The sequence below is a fragment of the Opisthocomus hoazin genome, chromosome 9, assembly GCF_030867145.1.
Source record: "Opisthocomus hoazin isolate bOpiHoa1 chromosome 9, bOpiHoa1.hap1, whole genome shotgun sequence".
NCBI classification, from domain to species: domain Eukaryota; kingdom Metazoa; phylum Chordata; class Aves; order Opisthocomiformes; family Opisthocomidae; genus Opisthocomus; species Opisthocomus hoazin.
Window position 1 is genome coordinate 21,398,403 of NC_134422.1, and position 26,621 is coordinate 21,425,023.

General features: G+C 38.1%; 1 protein-coding gene across 5 annotated transcripts in view; it reads right to left on the reverse strand.

The window, feature by feature from the left end:
* Nucleotides 1-14,087: 14,087 nt before the first annotated feature.
* The window catches only part of LOC104328999 (sodium channel protein type 2 subunit alpha-like), a 77,205-nt gene continuing 64,671 nt past the window's right edge, over nt 14,088-26,621 (reverse strand). For all 5 annotated transcript variants that reach the window (XM_075429662.1, XM_075429660.1, XM_075429658.1 and 2 more), the window contains 6 exons: nt 25,710-25,991; nt 22,772-22,825; nt 21,373-21,510; nt 19,995-20,099; nt 18,306-18,576; nt 14,088-17,401 (listed from right to left, as the gene is read on the reverse strand). In XM_075429662.1, the coding sequence (XP_075285777.1) occupies nt 16,209-17,401; nt 18,306-18,576; nt 19,995-20,099; nt 21,373-21,510; nt 22,772-22,825; nt 25,710-25,991 (2,043 nt within the window). In that variant the 3' untranslated portion in view covers nt 14,088-16,208. The remainder of the gene's footprint in view (nt 17,402-18,305; nt 18,577-19,994; nt 20,100-21,372; nt 21,511-22,771; nt 22,826-25,709; nt 25,992-26,621) is intronic.

The window sequence follows — 26,621 nt, forward strand, 5'->3', positions numbered from 1 at the left end:
TGTGTGAGTCACTCTTGACACGTGTGATCTGACTTGTCCTAAATGATGTAGAAATATCCTTACACTCTCTGATGGATAGGTATGAGGCATGCTCACATGTAGGTGGCAAGGAGAACAGAATCCCTACATTCAGGTTGCAGATTAAGATTTAATGTCTGTTTTGACCATGGGAAGACATCCATGTAATCTCCAGTACCTATAAATGAGATATTGTTGTCACGTTTGTGGAACACTGCTGAATCCTTGTATATGAAATTCTCTGAACTGTGTTTTATATATGTATATATAATACATGCACGTAATAAGGAAAGACAAATTTATACATAAATGAAAAAATTTATTTCATTTGATATTCAGTATCATTCTGTGAAGCATTTTTAGAGTATATTTGTATTCGGATATCACACCAAAATCTGAGTAGGATGCCATGACTGGTACAGAGATATGGTAAGAATTTTTATTCAAAATCACATCCTATATCTAGAATTTGGATTTGTAAACAATACTTAATGTTGAAGTGAACTGAACCAAAGTCTTGGCAGTAATTCCCCTGAAAGATTAATAGCTCAAAATCCGTATCTTCATTTTTGTGGCAGGCTTCCATTTTTGATGATATTTAAATGAAATTAAGCAATGCCCCATGAGGTAGCTGATACAACACTCACAAAGTGTAGCAGAAACAATGTAGGTGGATTGTACAAATAAATTACAAAATTATATATTTTTTGCTGTATCTGTGTCATGTCTGAATTTGTATATCTCTTATAGTACTTTGTATTTAAAAGTGGAAGAAGATATTCTCATTTTGACCTGATGGATATAGTAATTTTTTGCATGGGTAAGGCAGAATTTTGACTCAAAAAGCTACCAAGCTAGTCTGGCATGAAAATATTTCATGTCATCATTGAAGCAAACATATTATTATATTGGCCTATTCTGGCCCTTCCTCCAAATGACTAAACTGGAGGTGAGAGGTGACCCAAAAGAGGTCTTCTGCTGATACCGTTTTCCCTGTGACGTGGTGTTTATACTAAGTCAGATTCATTCAAGGACGCAAAAACAGCAGCGTATCTGCAATGTCTTCTAGTCTATCTACTGCTAGGATTGTTATCTTTGTCTGGGTCAACAGCCAAAAGCCCTGTAGTCTTTCTTCTCCATGTGAAAATACATCCAAATGCTCATTACAAAATGTGGTTTTTTTCTTTTGAATACCATTTTTTTTTTTGTTTGGACGGATGTAATAAACTATCAAGCCATACTTTCTATTGCTATTTCTTCAGCCTTTTTCTCATTTTCTTGAGTGAAGCTGGGTGTTTTGTTTCATTAACACATAAAGACTCCAGGTTTCTAACCCAACAATGAAGCTAATTCCTGAATCTTTCTTAAGAACAGAATCATAGAATGGTTTGGGTTGGAAGGGACCTTAAAGACCATAGAGTGCTTTGGACTGGAAGGGACCTTTAAAGGTCATCTGACCCAACTCCCCTGCAGTGAGCAGGGACATCTTCAACTAGATCAGGTTGCTCAGAGCCCTGTCCAATCTGACCTTGAATGCTTCCAGGGATGAGGCCTCCAGTACCTCTCTGGGCAACCTGTTCCAATGTTTCAGCACCCTCACTGTAAAAAATTTCTTCCTTATATCCAGTCTAAATCTACCCTCCCTAAGTTTAAAACCATTACCCCTTGTCCTGTCACAAGAGGCCTTGCTACAAAGTTTGTCCCCATCTTTCCTATAGGCTCACTTTAAGTACTGAAAGGCTGCTCTAAGGTCTCCCCGCAGCCTTCGCTTCTCCAGGCTGAACAACCCCAACTCTCTCAGCCTGTCCTCATAGCAGAGGTGCTCCAGCCCTCTGATCATCTTCGTGGCCCTCCTCTGGACCCGCTCCAACGCATCCATGTCCTTCTCATGTTGGGGGCTCCAGAGCTGGATGCAGTATTCCAGGTGAGGTCTCACCAGAGCAGAGTAGAGGAGCAGCATCACCTCCCTCGACCTGCTGGCCACGCTTCTCTTGATGCAGCCCAGGATACAGTTGACCTTCTGGGTTGCTGGTGCAAATTGTAGGCTTGTGTCCAGCTTTTCATCCACCAGTACCCCCAAGTCCTTGTCGGCAGGACAATCCCTTCATCCCCCAGCCTGTATTGATACCGGGGATTACCCCGACCCATATGCAGGACCTTGCACTTGGCCTTGTTGAACTTCATGAGGTTCACACAAGCCTCTCTTAAGCCTGTCAGGGTCCCTCTGGATGGTATCACTTCCCTCCAGCATGTCGACCTTACCACACAGCTTGGTGTCGTCGGCAAACTTGCTGAGAGTGCACTCAATGCCACTGTCCATGTCGCTGACAAAGATGTTAAACAGCACTGATCCCAGTACTGACCCCTGAGGAACACCACTCATCACTGGTCTCCACAGAGAGAAAAAAAGTTAATCTCTTCCACAATACTTGTACAAGTGACACACATCATGACTTTAACAGTCATGGTGTAGAACACTGTTTGCCTGTGCTTTGAGTCTATTTCATTGTTTTTATTAAAGCACCGTAACTTCTTTTTGCTAAGACATAACCACAGTTTTGACTTCTAATTGTTCAAAAAGTGAAATGTATTTGACACGTGACATCTCCATACTATTCCTATCTAATAGAAATAATCCTGTGAATGCACCACAGAAGACTTACAGCTTTGCAAATAGTCATTATGATCACAGATGAGACGTGTCTTATTGAAGGATTATATTGAAATAAATTATCTGTATGTAAAGTAAAATCATTTTTTTACTGATAATTTTATAAAGAGTTTCAACAAGTCATGACTAGAGAGAGATATTCATTACAATGAAAATAAATAATAATGCACATGAAGTGTGATAGCAGTTTAGGGGTTCCTGGCAGGAACAACGTTTTCATGACACTATTAAAATTAGTCACTAATTAAACTAATGTAATTTCATGATATTGTTTTGTACTAATGTAATAATATTCTACACAGGAAGGAAAGAAGGGCTGTTCACATTTTAGAGCAATATTTAAACACATTTGAGAATTTATTTTTTATTTGATGGTCATAATTTGCTGACAGTTGTGTATATGGACAAACCCTTTTGATGTTTGTACCGTTGTGGGTGTCATTTGGACTTTACCTTTGCATTGATGCTTGCTCTTTACCACATCCAATTTAACTGGCAGCCAAAGCAGTAAAGAGGTTGTTACTCAGCAACTCATGAAAGTGTACTTTACAACTTGTTTAAAGATTGAATGCAGTAGTAGTTTCATGTGGATTTAATTTATTAATAGATAAATTTATTAGGCAAAAATAAAACCCAAGCCTTGTTGTACAGCTAGATAAAATTTACTGCTAGGTTTAGATTCTATTTGATATTGAAGACATGACAGATTTTCTTGATGGATCTTTCTTCCTGTGTTTGGAAGAAAGAGTCTGATTTGTTTTTTTCTTTTTTTGAGTTATGCTAATTTATGATGTTGTTAAATCATCGTTTATGACTGTATTGTTAATTTTTGAGAGTGACCAAGAGTCTAGCCTAGAGCGTCTGACCAACTAGAATTAATACTATATCCTGGGCAATATTGCTCTGTGGTTACTTCTTCAGGATGTACAATACTCATTGTGTATGTCTTACCTACCAGTTGGTAGATTGTATTTGTATCTCCCAGTTTTCATTCAGAAATTTTTACTGTCTACTCTTAGGCAGTTAATATACAAATACAAGATATTAATTTGTCTGTAATAAATTCTATACTAGATATTAAAAAACAGTGTACTGTGGTATGTACCCACAAGATGGCAGATTAACTTTAGTGTATGTGACCTTCAGCATTTGCTGAATTTTTGTTTTAGACATGAAGCCTTAATGTTTTATTGATGCCAGAAAGCCTCTGCCTGCCTGTTAAATAGATATATGTTGGAAAGAGAGTGACTATAGGCAGAGTGCCTAAGCACCTCCCCTTTGTGCAGTGGTAAGGATTAGTCAAAATTGAACCAATAACATATCTGAGAGCACTGAACCATTCTTTTCAGTCTTCCTGACTTCATCACAATTCTGTCTTCTGTGCTAACCATCTGAAAGATTAAATGTTTACTGGTTACAAATGATGTAGTAAAGGATGGAAGAACTTTTAACCTGATATCCTTCTATGACAAAGTGACCTGCTTAGTGGATGAGAGGAAGGCTGTGGATGTTGTCTACCTAGACTTTAGTAAAGCCTTTGACACCATTTTCCACAGCATTCTCCTGGAGAAGCTGGCTGCTCATGGCTTGGATGAGCATATGCTTCACTAGGTAAAAAACTGGCTGGATGGCCGGGCCCAAAGAGTGGTGGTGAATGGAGTTAAATCCATTCGGTGGCCAGTCACAAGTGGTGTTCCCTAGGGCTTGGTATTGGGGCCAGTTCCATTTAATATTTTATCAACTATCTGGACGAAGGGATTGAGTACACCTTCAGCAAGTTTGCAGACACCACCAAGTTGGGCGGGAATGTTGATCTGCTTCAGGGTAGGAAGGCTCTGCAGAGGGATCTGGACAGGCTGGATTGATGGGCCGAGGCCAGTTGTATGAGATTCAACAAGGCCAAGGGCCGGGTCCTGCACTTGGGTCACCACAACCCCATGAAATGCTACAGACTTGGGGAGGAGTGGCTGGAAAGCTGCCCAGCGAGAAAGGACCTGGGGGTGCTGGTTGACCACCGGCTGAACATGAGCCAGCAGTGTGCCCAGGTGGCCAAGAAGGCCAACGGCATCCTGGCTTGTATCAGGAATAGTGTGGCCAGCAGGAGTAGGGAAGTGGTCATGCCTCTGTCTGCAGCACTGGTGAGGCAGCACCTTGAATACTGTTTTCGGCTTGGGGCCCCTCACTACAGGAAAGACATCGAGGTACTGGAGCGTATCCAGAGAAGGGCAACGAGGCTGGTGAAGGGTCTAGAGTCCTATGAGGAGTGTCTGAGGGAACTGGGGTTGTTTAGCCTGGAGAAGAGGAGGCTGAGGGGAGACCTTATCGCTCTCTACAGCTACCTGAAAGGAGGTTGTAGTAAGGCAGGTGTTGGTCTCTTCTACCAAGTAACAGGCAATAGGACAAGGGGAAATGGCCTCAATTTGTGCCAGGGGAGGTTTAGATTGGATGTTGGGAAAAATTTCTTCACCGAAAGGGTTGTCAGGCACTGGAACAGGCTGCCCAGGGAAGTGGTGGAGTCGCCATCCCTGAAGGTATTTAAAAGACGTGTAGATGTGGTGCTTAGGGACATGATTTAGTGGTGGACTTGGCAGTGCTAGATTTACAGTTGGACTCGATGATCTTAAATGTCCTTTCCAACCTAAATGATTCTATGATCTTCCACACTGAAAGAAGTCATCTACAGTATTGGGAAAGCCAGCTCATGTGAATGGATCCATAGGAGCTCTAGGTCTCCAGTAGCTCCAGTAGCTTTAGGGACATAGAGGTCTAACCCTATTCAGTAGCACAACCTGTGGAAAATGTATCTATGGTCTCTGATGGTAAATCTGAACCACAAGAAGGAGAATTCTGCAGCTTGCCTGTAAGTCCTCACCCACCAGTCACCCATTTCAGTGAACCTGTTGAACACTGAAATTCCCTGCCAGCCTGTTTTTCATTCCCGGGGAAACCCAGTGTGCTGGGAAGAGAAGAGAAAGGAGATACTCAGGGTGTCTTGCCCAGCATAAGGACAAGCTAAGGCAGGGTCATGCACCCACGTCTGAGAGCTGTGAGGTGCTGCCTAATTCCACAATGTATGCATAACCTGAGGGATAGACTAGATACATGGAATAAGAAGGAGGAGTTCCTCAGCTCCCATTTTGTTTGGGCTGTCTCCTGTCTATGTCAGGGTGTATGTCGCCTGCTTATTTCATTGTTTGTACTGCTTACTTCTTCCGATCACTGAGTGGTACCATGACAGTAGTTTAGCCAGTGTCTCTGTGATTTTTGGTCAGCTGATGTTTAGGGTCTCATAAAGTGGCAAAATGCTGCAAGCTGGACACTGTTAACTGCAGGCCAACAGTGTATGGTAAGCTGTGTGCATTTCCCCCAGAATACAAACAATGTGTAGTAACAATTGCAGCCCATTGTAAAATCTTTCTGCAATGCCTGCATTTTCAGCTTTTGGACATAAAGCATCCCTTTTATGATTTTATGCTCAAAATTGCATTTTGAAGAATGTGAAACGTCCATTCATGTATATTTTCAAGCCACCGTTTTGTTGATTCATTTTCATAAGCCTTTATTAATAATTCTGGAACTTTTTTCAGATTCTGTACTTTAAAAACTGTTTTAATTTTCTTGGATTTCTGTTAGGGTCGGGTTCTTTGACAATGTGCTGCATGCATTCAGCAGCAGCAAAACAAAGCTTTGTATTCTGGCTCATCGCCTCCATTGCAGGGGCAGGCAGGTGGTGATGTCCTGTCACCATGGCTACATACAGCCCTTAGGGAGCGCTCTTGTAAGATGATAGTAATTCCTGAATGGGGGGAAGGGCTTCAAGATATACTCCTTCTAGCTGTGGGTTCTTTTGTACGGACAGCACTTGATTACACGCCTACCCTGTCGCATGCCTGTGTGCTCCCTGAAATGCAGGAATTGGAAAGAATACATCACTGCGGACAGTGCGACAGAGGCTGCTCACATTTACCATTTAAAGTCTTTACATGGATTAGAAAGGCAAAAGGATGATTACAGTCAGACTGCCTGAGCTTCTGCGTTGTACTGAGCATAGGTTTTCCCAGAGCTGCGCACTTCAGAAGTAAAGGTATACCTGTGCTGAGGTGAAAGCAGGTTAATATGGCAGCGGTTTAGGGCATTGGTCTGAATGGGAAGGGAGGGCTCTGTGGCTGTGACCACATCTAGTGACAGAAAGTAGACATGCCATGGTGGGAAGTGTTAATGAGAGCAAATGGAAAAAGTCGTTCAGCTCTGTCTTCCCTCAGTATGTTCCAGCAATTTAGGTAAGTAGAATTAAGAAGCTGGACTGTGCCTAACATGCGCAGACCGCGAGTTTTCACTTGTGAAAGAGGTCTAATAGCATTTTCAGTGATTAAATGTGGTTTGACCTTGTTGATGTTGCAGCTGAAAAACGGAATTGCATCATCTTTGGCTTTGGATTCGAGTGGCTCAAAAATTGCCACGTAGTGAATTGCCAGTATTTTCCCTCTACATGCTCTCCTGTGGCCTGACCTGGCATGGCCTTGTTCAAACTTCTGAGATCTGCCAAGACCGCAGCTGGAGTTGGTGCTGCTGCAGGATACTTGTCGTTTCAATTTCTCTCCTCCTTTGCAGCAGCGCAGGTCAATGTCTCTGCTACTGGAGGAAGCAATGTGTTTGAGTAAGGCGAGAGAAACTTGAGCGGTATGTAAGAGAGTTAAGTAACATAAGCTGAAAAATGGTAAAGGACTGTCAGACTTGAAGGGAGAGAGCAAGCTAAGTGAAAGCTAGCCTTGTGGTTCAGAAGGGATTTTTTTCTTTACGTGACTGAAATTTTATTTTAAAGACCATGCAGCTGTCACTCTGTTTGTCTACATGTAACACCTGATGAAAATGAGTTGTGGAAAAGAGTTTGTAATCTGTGATGTTACTAATATTACTCAGAGTTGGAATTTTCAGCCTAAAGTTCAGCCAGGAATGCTGTACACAAACAACACGAATGTGTCCCTGATTCAAATTTAATGTGGGCTGACAAAAAGAAGGCAAGTATAATACATGAGGAGAGTGCAGATGGGAAGAAACCCTGCCTTTTTAATGCGGAATTAGTTAGAGAGATTTGGCTAAATGGAAGAAAATACTCCAGCTAGTACTTCCTTGAAGTGCGTAAGTCCCGGTGGTGAGTGATTGTGAGTTATCACCTGGATCTTAGTTTCCCAAGCGAAGAGACTCTGTGTATATTTTCAGTGCTGTGAAGGAGTGCGGGAGCAGCTGTGAGCTGCAGAGAACAATTCGTCTCCTTTGTACTCTGTCTTCAGATTCAGCAGTTCCTTCGGTCTGCTGTTTGCTCCTAATGATTCAGGAGCAGAAAGCAGCAGTGACCTAGAAAACATAGAAATACCATTTTACCGTAAAATATTTACAATCTCTAGCTTCAGCTAGACGAATTCTGCAGAATGATGAATTGGGAGCAGCCATGCTAGTAAGCTGCATTGTCTTCTAAAGTTGTCACTTATGTATTTTAGTCTGAAGTACAACAAGGAACATTCTTGTATATACATATAATCTGTAAAATAGAATGCTTAGAACAAAAAACACAGGCTTGCAAAATTGCTTTGAAAATTTACTAGCCCAGCCATCAAATTGCCCTGCCTGCTCCATTGACAATTAAATAGCATAAAACACCTAGCTAAAAACCATTACTTGTTCTGGGCAAGTATTCTAAGACTAATAAAACAACGGGGTGGCTTTGTATTTTAGTTATCTGTGAAGTTTTAGGAACTATTCTTGCATGTCAATCACAAAGACATACAAGATGTCAACATCAGAGTTCTGATGAACTCAGATCACGGTATGCAAAAAGGCTACAATCCTGCTGCCTCTGGGAACTGAGAATCCCCCTGCAGGGCTGCCCACTGGAGGCCAAGTACCCCTTAAGGCACTTTGCACTCAGTGTATATGTCCATGTGTCTGGTCAGCAAGAGGGATATTGCTTCACATCCCCATTTGGAGCTCTTGAAATTCTTCTGCTGTGTATCAGAAACTTAGAGAGCATGGGCAGAGGATATAGGTAATTTAAATACCACTGCTGCCTTTCTGCATTTCCTATTGCACAGCTTGGATGAACCAGATAATTTGTTCTCATTCTTTGGAAGAGAAGAAAAAAAAAATTTAAAAAAATCTGCTAAATGGGGTAGTTACAGGTTTTTATCCCTAAAACATCTAATTGAAAATACACATGTAAATTAAGCATTTAAAAATATAGACTTTGGTTTAAAATGCTGCATTGTGAAATGAAGATAACAGTAAAACAAGTCACTGCTTGTCCTCATTTCTGCACAAACTCTGCAACACATGAATTAAGGATGTGCCTGGTGCAGATGGGAGATGTTAGTAACATCCTTTCTGTACAGCACACATTCATGGAAGTAGCATATGCTCTGCCAGTTTTGTCCCTTGTCACTTTCAGAGTCTGAAAAGAATGTGCTGTTCCCTGGTGCCTGGAGTTGCAGTAGCAAAATCCCATCCAAAGAATAAATGATACCTGTGATATGTGTCCCACATGTTGGGATCTGACTATGACAGTTAAAGCTACCATCCCTTTTTTTCTTCTGTATCTTTTTGTGTTTGCCTATTTCATTTAATGTTTCTTCGTTGAGAGACAGAATTTATACAGCTTTCCCGCTGCAGACTTTCCCATGCTTCTCAGATCTTTCTCTGCTTATTTGCATGAAGAGGTAGGATAAGGCCTTTGGTATTCAGCAGAGACAAAAAGCTGTTATTTTTTCTGGGTCAATCAATTTCCTTCCTTAGATCAGAGCTGGGATCTCTGAAGGGTATACCAGAACTGAGCTTCCTGCAGAGTCGTAAAATTAGACCCATCACTGTCATCCCCCTGTAACAGCAACAAGAGAAAAAAAGTAAAGAAGTGTCAATTTTTGTGGCTGTTGAACTCAGACACTCGGTTGCAGTTCTCTGGGAAAGAAACTCATGATACAACCACTTACAGTGTTTGTATGACATAATTGAAAAACCTGTGCATGTTATCTTTAAATACAGCTGCTATTACATGGCACGTTGTTGAACAGCTTCTTTTGGTTTGCTGGATTTGATATCACTGCATTAGGCTGAGGGAAAAAGCAGCATGACCCACTTTGGTTTAGGATGGCCAATTTACTTTGCTTGTACTTTGCTGTAAGCACGTACCTGGGGCTACACCTTCTGAAAGCAAACCCAGCATTTCTACGTTAGGAGACTGGTGGGACAGGGTGTTTGTGATCCGTGTACAGACTATAAGGCTTTTAGAATAAAGAGTAAATTACCCTCTGATACTGAAATTGCCATGAGAGGCTTACAGTTTTACAAAAAAGCAGGAATGCATGTAAGATCTGATAAATGCTTTTTGCATTTTTGATACGTGCTTCCTATAAGAACAAAGAATACCTTTTTGGGCTGATACCAATTTTCCCTTTACCCCTTAATGTAGGTTATGAGAAAAAACATTAAATGGCTTTTATTATACAGTAAATGTACTTGAAGTGTAGAATGCTTGGGAACGGATGCCTGCTTTACTGCTATAAATTGTTCATGATATGTCTTGTCTTATATGCATCAAACATAGCACTTGCTGCAGAGATACATGTGATTTGTCTTCTCTCCTGAGAGACGGTAATTGGCTTCAGTTTACTTAGGCTACTGCAGTACAATTTATTTTCTTAGCTTAGCTGAGGCTCATGTTGCAGCATGTTTTCTTCTATGGGAGTGAAGTATTTAATTTGGAAAGTGGTGGAGAGTGTGTGTTGCATTACAAAGACAAAGCACATCCCTGCTCTGTGGTGTTTAGTGGAAACAGATCACAGCACTCCACCATCCACCTTTACTTATCCTGTCTTGTTATTAAATTGTACATGAGCTGTTCATGATCTTTTAGAAAACATCCGTTGTAACTAGCTCAGCAGTTTGAACATGTGACTAATGAACTGTGTTTACGATTTGCTTTGTCTATTTATAATGAATTATTTCTGTGGTTTTCAGCCTCAGTCACATGGTGTTGCTTCTCTTTTCTGAGTCTTATCTCTGTCTAGATAACCAAACATTCTTCAAACAGGCAAGTAGAAAATAATGAAAACTTATTTTAGCTATAAGGTTCTGTTGTTAGTCCAGTGATCTTTTTTCCTGCTCAGATTCCTTGATGTTTTTTTTAAATTTATCTATCTAGATGAAGAACTAAAGAGAGGAACATAAAAATCACAATAAATGGCACTTCAAGAAAGTTAAGATCTTCAATGTAAAAATATTCATACAACTATGTTGGGGTTGATGTAGCTTGAGAGTTAGCATGACTAGGCCGCTTAAGAAAAACAGTTCGCATAACTGAACAGGCCGCTGGAAAGGACAGCTAAGAATAACAATTGAGAAAGTTCTGATAGTGCACATGATGTGGGTTAGCAAAAACAAGATGTGGTCAAGGACATGGAGGCAGTCTGTTGCTATTAGCGTTAGTGCATAGTTACCAATCATAAGGGAATGTGGGGTGCGTGAACAGCGCATGATTTATGTCTGTAGCCTATCCGAATAAGCGTGATCGTATGTGCAGATATGAAAAATGTATATAACCACGCAAGTGGAGCAATAAAGTGAATCGACTGTGCATTGTATCAATGTGTGAGAGTCGTTCCTGTCCCTGCATGGATGCTGAAACTCGGCACAACTGTACCAATTCATGTCACAGTAATAATGATATAACATGTAAGTCATATACTGGAGGTGTACCCTCTTAGTGAGGGCTTTCTTGATTTTATTAATTCCTATCATAATTTTATGGTCTAAATGATTGACTATTTTTTTATTAAAGTACAGTATGCAATTCATAATGGCCCAAGAAGTGCTGAGTACTCACAATTTAATTTAAGGTATTAATGAATTTCACAGCAAATACATTTGGCTACTGGGCATCATAAGGTGCCATGATGACAGTCCTGCTTATAGTTATTGTGGCCAGTCTGCTCCTTTGTGGAGGAAATGTTTGGTTTTTTTTTTCCTACCACACACTGAGCTTTCCTCCTTTGTTAATATTGCTTCAGTGCTGAATTAGCTTCAGTTAATTCTGCAGACTCATTACTCTCTTATGACTGTGCATGTTAGTACTGCTGCATTGGCTCATGTGAGGCACTAGGACTTCTGGGAATGCTTGCTTGGGAACAGCATTAAGCTGTGCTACCCTATGAATTAACTTGCAATGTACTGAACAAGAATATGTCTTCTTTCGGGGCATCCATGTGGAAATTCTTAAATCTAAAAACTCATTAAATAAAAGCAGTAAGTAATGAACTGATACTCCAAGTGTGACCTAGCTCTACTGTCAGCATTACTAATACTCTTGTTTTGGCAACACATGACCAATATGAGGTTTAATACATAGTGGAAAGCATTTTTTCTGTGGTTGGACATATGGAAAATGCACCTGTTCATGGACATGGATCAGTATAGTCGTCCAACAGGGATTTTAGTAGCCATAAGGGATCCTTTTTTGCTGACTGTGGAGAGGGACTACACGCACAGTGTGGTAGGAATATAAAACCATGCTTGACTGGGATAACCATCACTACTGGCTTGCCTAGTAGTATGTAGGAAGTTCTTTTAAGGGGCATTTCTGTTTAAATGCTCTGGAAGCTTAGGAGAGGAGTGTGTAATGTGAGATTTAAATTATACAAACTGTCTTGATTTCTGTGCAAAAAGGGATAGGTAGAAGGGAAGAAGTTCACAGAAGTAGTAAAGGGCAATTAGGATGACACTTGTGCCCTCAAAGCAGTGAGTCTATTTCCAGTCCAGGTTAAACCAAGACCATGAGCCATTCATGCTAATCCAGGCCAAAAGCATTGTCAATGTTTTCCCATATACAGTGCTTCATAATGGAGCTGGGTACAGTAAATCTTACTTTTACAGAGTACTGTAAGAGACTCTTGGTTCCTGAAAATGAATGATGAACTGTCATTCCTCATCAGAACATTTGCCAACCTGTTCACAGAGCAGAAGTTCTGCACATTTTAGGTGCTGTTTTGAACAGGTAATATGAATGGGTATGAGTAAAATGCAATTGTTAGATGTGAAGTCAGGGACCAAAGCAGCAGAAGAGCTCCAAAAGTCTCTGGAAGTAAATCGAATCATTTGTGACATTAGATAAGGTAGTCAGAGGAGTGATGGAATAAATGATGTGCATAACTTTCACTTCAAGGATTTAGATACTAACATTAACCCAATGTGATTAGAGGATTCTCTAATTCAGGCCTGGAGGCCAGGTACTTGTAAGGATGCCCCGACAACTGTGGAAGGCCATGTCTTGCGCTTTAACCCCATATTCTAAGAGGGCCAGGGACAAGCTCCAGGAGCTAATGGTATGAGCAGGCTAGACAATTCTGTGTGTTCTTGGTAAGGCATTTTTTCTGGTGTAGGTAAAGCCATTCCTGTAAGCAAATGTGGCTTCCCTGTTGCATGATACACCAACTCAGAGACTCTGCTGCAGTGACTGCAGATGCTCATCATATTAGAGATCTTAATACATTGTAGTGTTAGAATATTCCATCAGTTATATTATGGCTTTCCAAGCAATTTAATATTTGTCCAAAATATGGCTAATACAGCGTAATATCCACAGATGAATAAAACACTGGAAACATGCCAGGGAGCAAACTCCAGGAATATTCTGTTTATTGCTAGTTTTGAAATATAATATTTTAAATTCAGTAAGATAATATTGTGTTTCAATGTACTACATCTTTCTGCCCTTGAACAGCATGAAGACATCCATTATAAATAAAAAGTTACTATATAACATCTGGATGTTATGACTATGAACACTAAACACAACTGGGTTTCAGTGCGGTCACTTTCTTGTGAGATCAAGTGAAATGGTATTTATTACTTTTGAGAATTACTGGAATAAAAAGAATCACTGTTCAGTTAAAAACAACTTTAATCTGTTTTTGATGAGCCATTTGGCTGAATGTTGTACAGGACCACACAGAGGAACGTTTTTGGAGAGTCTGTTTGCATATTTAAAACTTGTAAAGTGTATGCAGCTTTGGTAGTAGCAATGTGGCAAACTGAAAAAATACCTTAGATGCTTAGCAGTGCCTTTATGGTTGGGGGGGGGCTCTAGAGGGTTGACAGAAAGGCTGTTGGGGCAGAATGTGTAGGTGTCTTGTGTTATCCCCAGACAGTATGTTGGCAACAAAGAAGTAGAGATCAATGGGGTGTGGTCAAAGTTCTCAGATTTTTTAAAAATTGTTTTGACATAAAAAAAAAAGTTAAAATGTGAAGAATAAGGTATTTAGCTCTAATCATAAAGAAAGCATTCTTTATTTGTATCAAAGCCAGTTTTTGTCTTGCTTTAATGAACAGAAGGACAGACACAAAGAAAAAGAAATACAATAAAAAATGAAATCTTTATTTTTTGGCTCATTTGTAATATTGTTTACGTTGTTTATAATAATAACAATTTCCTGCATGCATTTCACCAACACGTTACAAGTCGAAAGCATCTGTAAAAGAAAGATTCTACAATTAATGATAGCTTGTGTCTGAAACACAAAATGTCCTGATGCCCTTGATTATACAAATGTGCCATTTTGTTCTTGTGAAATATTGTGGATCCTATTTGTACAAGTCTAGTGCAGCGTGATTCAAAAAGAGTAAGAATAGGCTATGTAAACAGACACTGCAAGATATCAAGGATTTCATGAACAATGAGACTATCTTGGAACTTCTGATGCAAACAGTGCTAGAAATTCGCACATTCCCCTAATACATTCCTTGCTTTGTCCTGTTACCAGATATAACTATTTGGAAACAAGCTGGGTTCCAGATTTACACAATTTACTTCACATTGGAATATATGCAAATATAATATTAAAACAAGATAGTCTACAAATACTTACTTTTTTTTCTCATAATGTGATGATGCCAGTTTGAAATTACTGTGATTAGAAAGTAAGCCAAGTGAATGAGGAAAGAAATATAAGAAACAGTGATCTAAACTTGAAGACTTTTATATACAAAACTGTTGCCAAATGGTATTTCTTTACATTATTTATATATGCTAATCACATTTTTCAACAAGTTAAACAGTTTGCAATATGGCCTGTACAGTCTGATTCTACACCATATAGTAGCCACTTCAAATTTAAAATGCAAAACTAAAGAAGCTCATAAAAAGCTGCAAACTATTGCTTAATGATTTGAAAGAATGAGGTCTGGTTGGACAATCTGATTCACTTCACCACTGACACATGGCTTCCTATAGTGGAGACTGCGGACAGTGGAAGGAGCAAGATACAGCAGCAAAAGCATTGACATGCATCAGTGACACTCTCCAAACCATCTATAATGACACAATATGTCCTGTTGAGCTCTTGCAGATTACCGATACTGTGGTACATATTGGATGCAATTCAATGTGGCAAAGACGTTTAATTCTGTGCTCAAATATGCATGACAGTATACTGTTAATATTTACATGGAAAAGGGTATTTTATTGATTCATTGGATGTTGGCCATAATGAGAGAAGCCAGTAACTAAAGAACAGTCTAGGAAAAAATTTGAGCTGTTTTAAAAAACCAAAGAACTCCCAGGTATATTTTGGTAAAGCTATTTTCCCAGTGCAGAAATTGCACAATATTTTTTAAGCTGTGAATATTTTAACAAAAACATGAACTTGTTCATGTTTAATGATTTGCATAAAAATAAGTCATTGCAGGTTCCTGTAACTAGAGAAGACTTCGCAGGCACGTTAATCTGGATGCACATAATCTGGATGCAGCCATACGAGTAGTTAGAACACCTCAAATTTAAGAGCAACCCTGAAACATGGAAGTCTTAAAATCTTTAGCTTTGTGCAATGTCATATTTTTATTTACGCATGACTGACAAGTGCAGCATACCTATGCAAATCACTTCTATCTGTACATTATAGAGAATCTGAGAGTAGAACATCCGGTCCTCATACCTCTTTCCCCAACATAAAACCTGTTACAAAAATAGTCACATGTAATAGTAACCAACCTGTGAATTAAAAAATGAAAAATACACTAATACTGATTCTGCAAAAATATGACACATGTAGCAGCTGCATTACAAACAGTGAAGAGAATTACTGTTCTATGTGTTTTGCGGTATGTGAAACACAAAAAAGTATCGCTTTGCACTCGTTTCATGCTCCATGTTCTCTGCGGAGCCAATTTTCTGCTCATTCTTAGCAGTGTCAGCTGTAGTGAAAACAGTCACCTCTTGTCAAGTTTGTTACCCTGATTCACAGAGTCACAGTTTGATAATGAAGGTTCACTGTTTTGTTATAGGCACTGACCTTAAGTATTAATATAATGTCTATATATGCACACACACACACACACGCGCGCACGCGCACACACACACATATATATATATGTGTAAAAACTGTCAGTTTGGCATAAATCTCCTGCAGGAGTCCAGTGGATGCTTCATTCTCAAAGACTGTAAACAAGTTGTCCCACAAGCAGAATTCTTAGATCTTTATTTTTTATTTTCCCTGACAACTTTACCTTTGTAGTTCTTTTCTGCTTTATCTTTTTCGTATTTTTCTTTGTCTGGCTTTGTTACACTGTCATAAGAAGGTGGGGAAGTTGTAGAGGAGCTCTCATCCGTTTTTTCTGGAGTAGAGTTCCCATTTAGTTTATCAGTAATTATCTCTTTTATAACTGGTCCATCTCCTTCTTTGTTTTTATTTCTGTTATATATACTAGACACCTTTTTAACTTTTTGCCTTAAAAGGTAGTGCCTGTAGGCACGCTGAATAATGACAGCAGATACCTCCTCCTGTTTTCGCTTTAATGTGGTTGTAATTGGTTCGTAGGAGACTTTAGAAGGATTGGCTGCCATAAACCGATCTTCCATCTGTATTCTGAGGGCATCCATCTCCCCACTCTCCCCCAAAACACGCTTTGTGAAAGCAAACAAGATGTCAAGGCAGTGAATTCTGTCGCCGCTTACCATGGGCAGATCCATTGCAATGAGCTGGACTTTGTTTGGTTTTGCTATCAGAAGAGGAGGATCTAACGAAGCTGCAAAATCTGATAACTTACTGTATTCTATGAATTGTGTTGCATCAGGATCAAACTTCTCCCAGACTTCATAGAACATCTCAAAGTCATCCTCGCTCAAGGGTTCAGCGCTTTCTTCAGTGGCCACACTGAAGTTCTCCAAAATGACAGCAATGTACATGTTCACCACTACCAGAAATGATATGATAATGTAGCTGACAAAGAAGAAAATCCCAACGGAAGGGTTGCCGCAGTCGCCTTTCACAGAGCTCCCCGGATGATCTTTATGGGGGTCACAGTCTGGCTCCCCACTGTTAAGGATTGGGGCTAGCAAACCATCCCAGCCAGCAGATGTGGTAATTTGAAACAGGCAGATCATGCTGTTGCCAAACGTTTCAAAGTTGAACATGTCATCAATCCCAACTTCCCTCTTAACATAGGCAAAGTTGGACATGCCAAATATCGCATAGATAAACATGACCAGGAACAGCAGCAGGCCGATGTTGAACAAAGCCGGAAGAGACATCATCAAAGCAAAAAGCAGAGTGCGGATTCCCTTAGCGCCTTTAATGAGACGCAGGATTCGACCGATTCTGGCAAGTCGGATGACTCTGAATAGCGTAGGGGATACAAAATATTTCTCAATCATCTCCGCTAAGAACATACCTAGAGTAAAAAAAGTGAATACTTGAAAAATAATTTAAAGTTCATTCATAACCTATAGAAAAAATTATTTATTTCTGTCTCCAAAACAATCAGTACAGGGAGTCTATGTTATAGCAAAACATCATACAAGTTATTACATTTTATTGAAAGCTGTTATTAAGGTGAAAGTACCTTCCTTATGTTGAAATGCTATCTAGGAGAAGAGAAATGAGTAAAAGAAGACTGCTTGTAGCAAGATAGGTAGTGTCTATCTAAGCTTTTGGTTATTCCTAGAGCAGCCTGGAAAGAGAAGTTTCTGTCTTAGATATAATTAGTTCTTGAAGCTGAGCCTATTAACGCTGTCTTTTATGAAGGACTATATTGGCTTAATTTCTACAAATTTGTAATTTTCTTTTTACCTGAGTATCTACACTCTATCAGCACAGCCTTTCTCAGGTGTATCGCTCTCTCAGACTTAAGTTTTGTCATACAACTCATTTGCACCTTGGAGAGTCATTAGCTTTTATTTGACAGAAATCTAAATATTCACCAAGACTTTAGTTAGCAAAAGCAATTAAAAATCTCACTCCCTTCACATACTTTTCAGTTTCAGTACTGAAAGCAAATTTGTAGTTAGTTTGCCTATACCACTAAACATTCCTCTTTATATTTGTACATGTTAATCTGATGTGCCAAATAGTTCCTTTACATCTTTTGATGCGGAAGATGACAGTGAATCTAATGGGAGAGATAAAAATCTTACATGCAATATTTCATGTATGGTATGCTATAAAGTACAAAAGATCTGACTCAAGATGTAAGTCATATAGGAAGCAGAAAATTTCATATTGATATCATATTATTCTTGAAACAAATGTTGCCTTTTCCTTCCACTAGTTCTTTCTTGAAAGGGAATTGCTCTTACCTACTATGGAGAGAATCACAACCACAAAATCAAAAATATTCCAGCCTATAGTGAAGTAGTAATGGCGAAGTGAAATCAATTTCAGGACACATTCTCCAGTGAAAAGGATAATGAACACAAGGTTAATCCAGGATAAAATTGTTTCCATTTCTTTACTCTGGTCATCTGTTTCTACCATCATTGTGACCATGTTAAGGCAGATGAGTATCATGATGCTGATGTCAAATACTTGTTTGGTTACAAAATCAAAGACCATGCCTTGGAATTTGTTCTGCAAAACCAAAGATGGAATACAGTTTATAGTTGAAAATATTTGTCTTTACAAATGCCAAATGGGAAAGCAAGTCTCTGCAAGATTTAGGAGTGCAGAGCAAGACCCATTCACAATACATTGTTAACATACACCAGACCCATGCTGGTTTGTATCTCATCCTGTTAAGAGTGGATCAGGAAGTGTACCGCTGTTCGCTGAAGGGGGGGAAGGGAAACAATGCAATAATAATAGTAATAACATTGACAATTTGTATTATTGATGTAAAAAAGGTGGTATAACTTGATACGCAGCAAGAGTACCAGCCAAATCGAAACTCATTTTCTTATCTTTTTTCTTAGCTGCTCTTAGAATACGAGCCCCCAGAAACGTCTCTCTTTTCCTTAAATAAATTGTGCTTGGTGAGATGATTGGACCGCTGAAGTTACATGTCTCAAACACACCATGACTGCAATATCCTAGTTTTCCTTTAGTACTTAGCTAAACGTTTGTTGCCATATGTCTCTCCTTAGAAAGACTATTTTTAACCACTCGGTGCATAAGGTGCAACAAGTATTTTATTTTTTCCAAACACTGTATGAGTTCAGTAAATAACAGAGTAGTTTTGAGGAAGAACTTCTTCACTCTGAGGGTGACAGAGCCCTGGAACAGGCTGCCCAGGGAGGTTGTGGAGTCTCCTTCTCTGGAGATATTCAAGACCCGCCTGGACAAGGTCCTGTGCAGCCTGCTGTAGGTGACCCTGCTTCGGCAGGGGGGTTGGACTAGATGACCCACAGAGGTCCCTTCCAACCCCGAACATTCTGTGATTCTGTGATTCTGTGATTCTGTTTCTTATTTTAGGTACAAACTTATCCTAGTTTGTGCTTTACTCCCTAGGGCATTCTTTTACTCTGTAACATTATCTGCATCTGTCTTTCACATTAGGTGACCACTGCCCCCTTCTGTCTTCAGCAGCAAGGGCCAGCGCATTCCCATTTCCTACAAATTCTCTGGGAAGAGAAAAAACAGAAAATGAAGCTCATCCATTGGTAACAAGAACCGATAAATGATCCAGTCAGCTGCACTTTTCTAGGACTTAGGCAAGGAATTATGAAATTTTTCACATCAACCTTATTAAACCTTATTAAACCCTGCTTCGGCAGCGGGGTTGGACTAGATGACCCACAGAGGTCCCTTCCAACCCCTACTATTCTGTGATATTCTGTGATAAACCCTACAGTTCATACTTCAGAGTATATGTTTTTAAATGAAACATGAAAAATCTAGTCTGCTGAATTAAAAACAGGGGACACATTTTACCTTTACAAGAAAATAAATGGAAAAAGTATTTTCTTTCCAGACATATAACCTTCTCTGCTAAAATCATATTCCCAGATGAGTATTTAATATTAGGGGTATTAAAATCAAATCACTCTTACCACTGGCCTTGGGATGGGTTTCTGTGGCTTTTTGGATCCCAGTTTTTTCATTGCATTATAATATTTCTTCTGTTCTTCTGTCATAAATATATCCTGACCTCCAAAGTAAAGAAATAATATCAAAACTAATTACTATCATGTCCTCGTCCACACATACAACATTTAACAACATGATATGTCTCTGTAATATAATATTACATTTATATTTGACTTACATAACAAAAGTGATTTTTTCAGGTATTAATAGTGTAGATACTCATATGCATTCCTAACACACAGAAAAACCCTTATTGGTGCCTTGTCAGGCTGACAGTTGAGTTTTTCCAGTGTCTTCATGCTCACTTTTGCTGACATGGTTAAAATGGTTGTTACTATACTGATGCTGTTAAATACTCGCTGATTAGGATATGTTTAATGCATGGGAGCCTGACTAGTGCTTTCCATGTCTGAAATTCTAGATAGACTTTTAGGTTTACAGCTAGCCAGGTCTAAAAGTGGTCTAACTTTGAGGCACAATTTTATCAAGAGAGAGTATTTGGGTCTAATCTGCGGGTTTTAATGACAGCAAAAAAATTACCTTTGATACAAATTTATGAGAAGTAATCCAAATCATGCCATAGCAAATTATTAATTAAAACACCACTGGAACCTTGACTAACTCAAATGAGCCTTTGTTTGCAGATGCAAATGCTGCCGGTCAGATGTGCACCTGACTGACTGAATTTCAGGATAAAGTAAATTGTGCTTCTTGATGAGTCAGAACAAAGTCAGATGGAAACACAGTGTCAAAGTCACTGTCTGCTAAACTGGAAGCCCAAAGCATGGCATAATTGATAGAAACTGAGGAAGTATCCCCAGATGTGTTTATGGCTCTTTTAAGAAGCTAAAGAGTATTTTCACGAGGAAAAATTTCTGTAGCTCATGACTGACTTTTACCATTGTTTCTGTTTGGTACTGCTGCTTTTTATTTGGTGATTGGATAAACCGAAATCATATGAAACTGCTTTTTCACAGCATGCAAAGATTTAGAATGATCCTGAGGTTCTAATTCTTTTTGGCAGTTGAAGGCTAAGAATCGTGAGGCTTTCTAATCAGAAGAATAATGCACATTCCCTTTTTGCATCTTCATTTTAGCTCTTACACAATTTGCAAATTATTATGAACTGACTCATGATTTGTCCCTCTTTGCTTGTGAAAATACTGAAATGCAAATGTCAGAAATCACATCCACAGATTTAACACAGATTATGTTAAAAAAGATACATTTTTTTTCAAGGACTTGAAATAAATTTTGATTTTTATTAGCTTTATATAAATAACTTATTAATTCATTATAGGAAATAATTTATATCACTGTGGAAAAAAATCAAATACTTATCTTCTTTTTTTGTTGGTTGAAGTTGTCTATAATGACACCAATGAAAAGGTTCAAGGTAAAGAATGATCCAAATATAATAAAGATGACAAAATAAAGATACATATACAAATTTTCCTCATACTTAGGTTGATCTTCTACCTACAAAATATTATACAATTTATTACCCATGACAATACTAGATGTAGAAAACAATGCATATAATTTATGAATAGGTATAAGCTATCTGAGCTAGAAAAGCTATAAACTGCACTCAGATGTTAAAAAGACCAAACATGTCCATTTCAATCAATATTTGGAGAACTGGAAGCTGACAGAATGATTACTCATATGGAATTTAAAGTAAATGTGCACACAGATATGTTTATGTATGTACATATACACAAAGTTCCTCTCATAGAAGGAAGAAGCAATGTGGGACTGATAGCAGTCATTAGTACTTAATTTTAACAGCACAAATCTAAATATTCTGTATTGTGTTCAGTATATTTTCAAGGAACAGAATCAATCAATTTTAATATCACCTAAATCTCCCTAGAACACTTTTGGTCTTACATGAGTGTTCTCACATCCAGCTAACAATAGATGTTTTCAATAAATTTCTAGTGAGTATATTGTTTTTTGAAATCCATTAAATTGAGGCAAATTTCTAGGGAGGATTTTGTTATTGTCTCGATTCTTCCAGATTCCACATCTCAACACTTGCACCTCTACTGCACAATGTGCTAGAGTGTAGACATGCTGAAGTTAATGAAACAGGATGTATTACTCTGGAAGATGAAAGTCACTGTGTGATGACAGATATTGCTAATGTGACTATAATCTAGGTTGTATAGAACTAGTTCAGGCATCTGTGTTGCACTTTTTTGTAAAAGGTAAACATAGTTTTAGTTATGTAGGCAAGATAAAATTCTAATCCCTAGAAAACTTATCAGATGATCTTCAGCCGTAAAATGTCGTTGCACATATATCTAGATAACATAAGTGCTCAACCTAAAGAAACAATGAAATGCACAAATGATAAAACAAGAATAATATATTCAATATATAATAATTAAATTATGTAATCTTAAATTAATTCATACTCATTATTACCAAAGGCAGTGGTTAAAAACATCTTCTTTGCTTTTTTGATGAACATTAGCTTTTCCAGAAAAAAGTCCAGTTAATTTAATTTACTTGGCTAAACAGAAGGAAGTGGCATTAATTCTTTCCACTACAATTTCTAATATTCATGAAGCTACATAAAAGTTCCTTTCTAGACTAAATGTATCTGGAAAAAATATGTATTGGTGCTGATTATAATTCTCAATGTTGTTGTATGTGTAGCTGTTTAAATTCTATATTGTGTAAGTATATGAGAATATAAGCAACAGATGATCTTTGAAAGTCTTACACTTACATCTCGGGAATCAACAGCAGCATACATAATATCCATCCATCCTTTGAAAGTAGCCTAGAAATATAATACAGTTGTTTATCTTCCCTATAAAAATTCATAATGTGGAAAATAACTAGGTCACAGCATTTGGACCTTAACTTTTGATAAAATCATATCTAAATTTACAAAACACATTTAATAACACAGGCATAATAAAATATTTTTCATAGTAATACTATTTTTTGAGACATTATTTTTCAGGTATTCCAAAAATCTTAAAAATTAGGATCTGAAAGTCTCAGCAAGGGCACAGTGTGTTTGGAGCTGCAGATGTTTACTTTGCAGAGGAAGAATGACAGACTCAGATTGACATTAATGGTAAAGATGTTCAGGTAGAATCTACTAGAATCACTCATGGTCACAGCCATTTTATGAAGTTTACAGCATAAATTGATGGAGTCAGCAATACAACTTCTGGACAGATATTAACACACATCTGAATGTTTTTGCTATGGCTAAACTGCCATGGTGTTTTTAGAAATGTTTTAATCCCACATAACTAAAAGGAGTAGACTGTTCATAGTCAAAATAGGCATTGGTTCTTGTGGGATAAGATTTACAGAAGACCAAAAACTGAACTGTGAAGGAGCTGTGATTAACTCCTATAAAAGACCTGAGTTCCTGTAGAGACTTTGTCTAGGTAGAATAGAGAGTAAAAAAGATCTGCCGTCATTGCTTTAAGGAGGTGATTTTCATGGGCATGAGATGTCCGCTTTCTGAGGAACACCAAAAGGCTGGTGTGACATGCTAGTTGAAGGTTGTGAGTGCCTGCTCATCACCCAGGTTTTCCAAGTTCATTCACAATAAAGAAAAAAGGAGCTAAAAGGCCTGTGAAATGAACAGATAAAGAGCATCTCTCCTGAGGAGATTCAGGCAAGGAACCATCCCAAGGAGCATATTTGCATCTGTGCTTGTCAGAAGTAGCTCTGGGACTTTGGTACAGCTGCTAGTTTTCACAGCAAAAAACTTGTACTCTGGGAGTGTTCATGTCCTCCTGAATCTTGCAGTGCAATACGAAGAAGATATGCTTGGAGCCAGGCTTTGTAGATCCTTCTGTCTCAGTTGACAATTGACAGCCATTTGCTGCACTTTACATAGCAGTATTAGAAGAGGAGCAGAGTTTGATAAGAGCAATAAATACAGCAGAAGAGTGGAGAGAGAATGTTAACAATCAGCTGAAGAGGTGACATGATACATGCTCAAGGATCCCTTAATCTCTGCAGGAAAAGCAAAGGGTGGAAGGGAATATTTGAAAAGGAAAATAATGAAAAATCAGGAAAAAACAAAGAAAGAGAAGAAGAACGAAAGGTCCAGAGTAGTGATGTAGTAATTAAAGACCAACACTGTCAGGGTGGGTGACATGGATGACTTGGTGATATCAGAGCAGTAACAATCCCTTGACATTTTTGACACCTTTTCATACAGTGAATCTATATGTCAAATTATAGGCAAGTCATTCTACAGTCCTCAATCATCTAAACATAATAGCTTGCTTTTTTGCTTGTGTTTTGGGTCGGATATCAGCTACCAGAAGCTCCACTCTAAGCCAATGAGACTGTAAAGACCTAAAGTCTTTATTCCTCTGGCATAAATAAAAGATATGCTCAGTACCTAGAACAAAGATGTTTCTGCACCACAGTACATAGGAAAAGGAGTTGGAGGGGAAATACAATTTATAGACATTATATAAGTAGCAGCAATTAATAGAATTAATATACTGTGCAATACAATAACATCTAATACTTCACAAGGATAATACTGTAAGTAACATAATATTCATTTAGTATATTATAATGAATCTTTAACAAGCATTAATGAAATATGATAGTTATAAATAATTAGTATTTTTTGTGATAGAAGTTTTTTACATTTTCCTGTTTTACCCACAGTTTAATGTCTTTGTAGTTTCATGTACTTCTTAATGAAATATATTTATTTTAGTAGCAAGTGCTGTTTATCTGCAAACATCAAGAGAAAGTGTTATATGATTAATCAGACCTAATACTCAATTAGAATCTGTCTATTAGTAACTATCCATATTCTTCCCATGGGCAGCTCCTACTTCTCTCACAGGATTTCAGACCTCTTACAGAAGTATTATGAAAATAGAGAAAGAATTGGCTCCATGCTACATAAAACATTGAGTGCCCGGATCTCAGATCTTGCATTAGTTATGATTTCCTTCCCTAAACCTACTTCCAGGTCTGGAAAATCAAGCCCCTGTTAAACAAATACATGCACTGGAGACACCAGGTTGACCTGTTTTTATTTTTACCATCTAACTTACAAACTGATTCCTTAAATAAGTGTAGCCATAGATAAAAGTCCACTCTACCTTGACCAGGCTGTTGACAAAATAAGAATTATTTCACAGTGCCAGAATTGCCTAGATTAATGGATTTTGAATGCGAAAGAATGTTGCTGTGAATGTGTAATGATACCTAGGAGCAGATTATGTAGGAGGCATTAGAGGTAGTTGCTCACTTCAGACCAGACAGTCAGGATGTCTGCCCTCTTTTTAGCTGCTCTCTGCCCTCCTGTCTTACAAGGCAGCTGAGCTCATAAGGAAGGGAGAGACCTTTTTAATAATGAGAGGGACGTCTAAGCCTTGTCTGCCATGCATTCCTGGAGTTTATATTGTGCAGCACTAAAAAGATTATTGCACCTTTTCACTTAATATTTTCACATTATTATCATCATGATGAGACTGTACACCCTAGCTTTGGAATGGAAAGTTATTCTCCTATCATTAATACAAAAATTACAGGTAACAATTCAATAGAGTTGTGCAAGTTCTACATCATTACTATGAAGAAATTATTCCACTACTGAACAGTCTTAACCATTTTTCCCAGACTTCTTTAAAAACAGCAAAAAGAAAATATATAAATTTACTTACTACTTGAAGCAGAGCAAGATATCCAGCTCCTACATTATCAAAGTTTACTTTCACATTTTTCCATCGGGCAGTTTGATTGTTTTTTATGAGTTCCTCACACTGAGTATAATTGTTGACATCACTGACATCAAACATCTCGCCAGTTGTGGTGTTGACACAGTGATAGAATTTGCCAGCAAACAAATTGACTCCCATGATGCTGAAGATGAGCCAGAATATAAGACAAACCAGCAATACATTCATGATAGATGGAATTGCTCCTACAAGGGCATTTACAACCACCTAGTGTACAAATTAGACAAAATAGCCACTTAGTTTATAAAGAGAAAAATAGAAATACTTTAAAAATGTTAAACCAGTTTTAATATGAAATGGACAGTTGAAATATTACAATAAAAATTTATGGGGGAAATGTTATTTAAGGTTCAATAAAATCACTAATGAGATTCCAAAAAGCAAGAAATAAAATCATATGGAAACTAAGACAATGCAAAAGTCTGAAAAAAACCTCAAAAAACAAAAAGAAAACCTGTTAGTAGCAAGATGGATTCTTAGAATTTGTGTGCTCTAGAGAAAAAGAGAGAAATAAATGTTAAATTCCAACAATACAAATCAAAATGTATAGATAGAAAATAAACCAAAAGAAGGTTAAAGAATGATGATGTGGAAGACAACAAAAATGTCTGTATGTAAAACATATTATTTATCAGTGTCATCATTACTAATGATTTTATTCTCAGAAACTTTATGTATGTATCGACACCAGTGTGTTTTAGCATCTACATACAATGTAACACAATTAAGCATATCTTATTTAGTTCTTTATTAACAGCATCTGCTGTAAGTCTTGGTTTTGAATTGCCTAGCTCACTATAGTTGCTCTTACACTTATCCGATAGGGTGGTTTTTTTA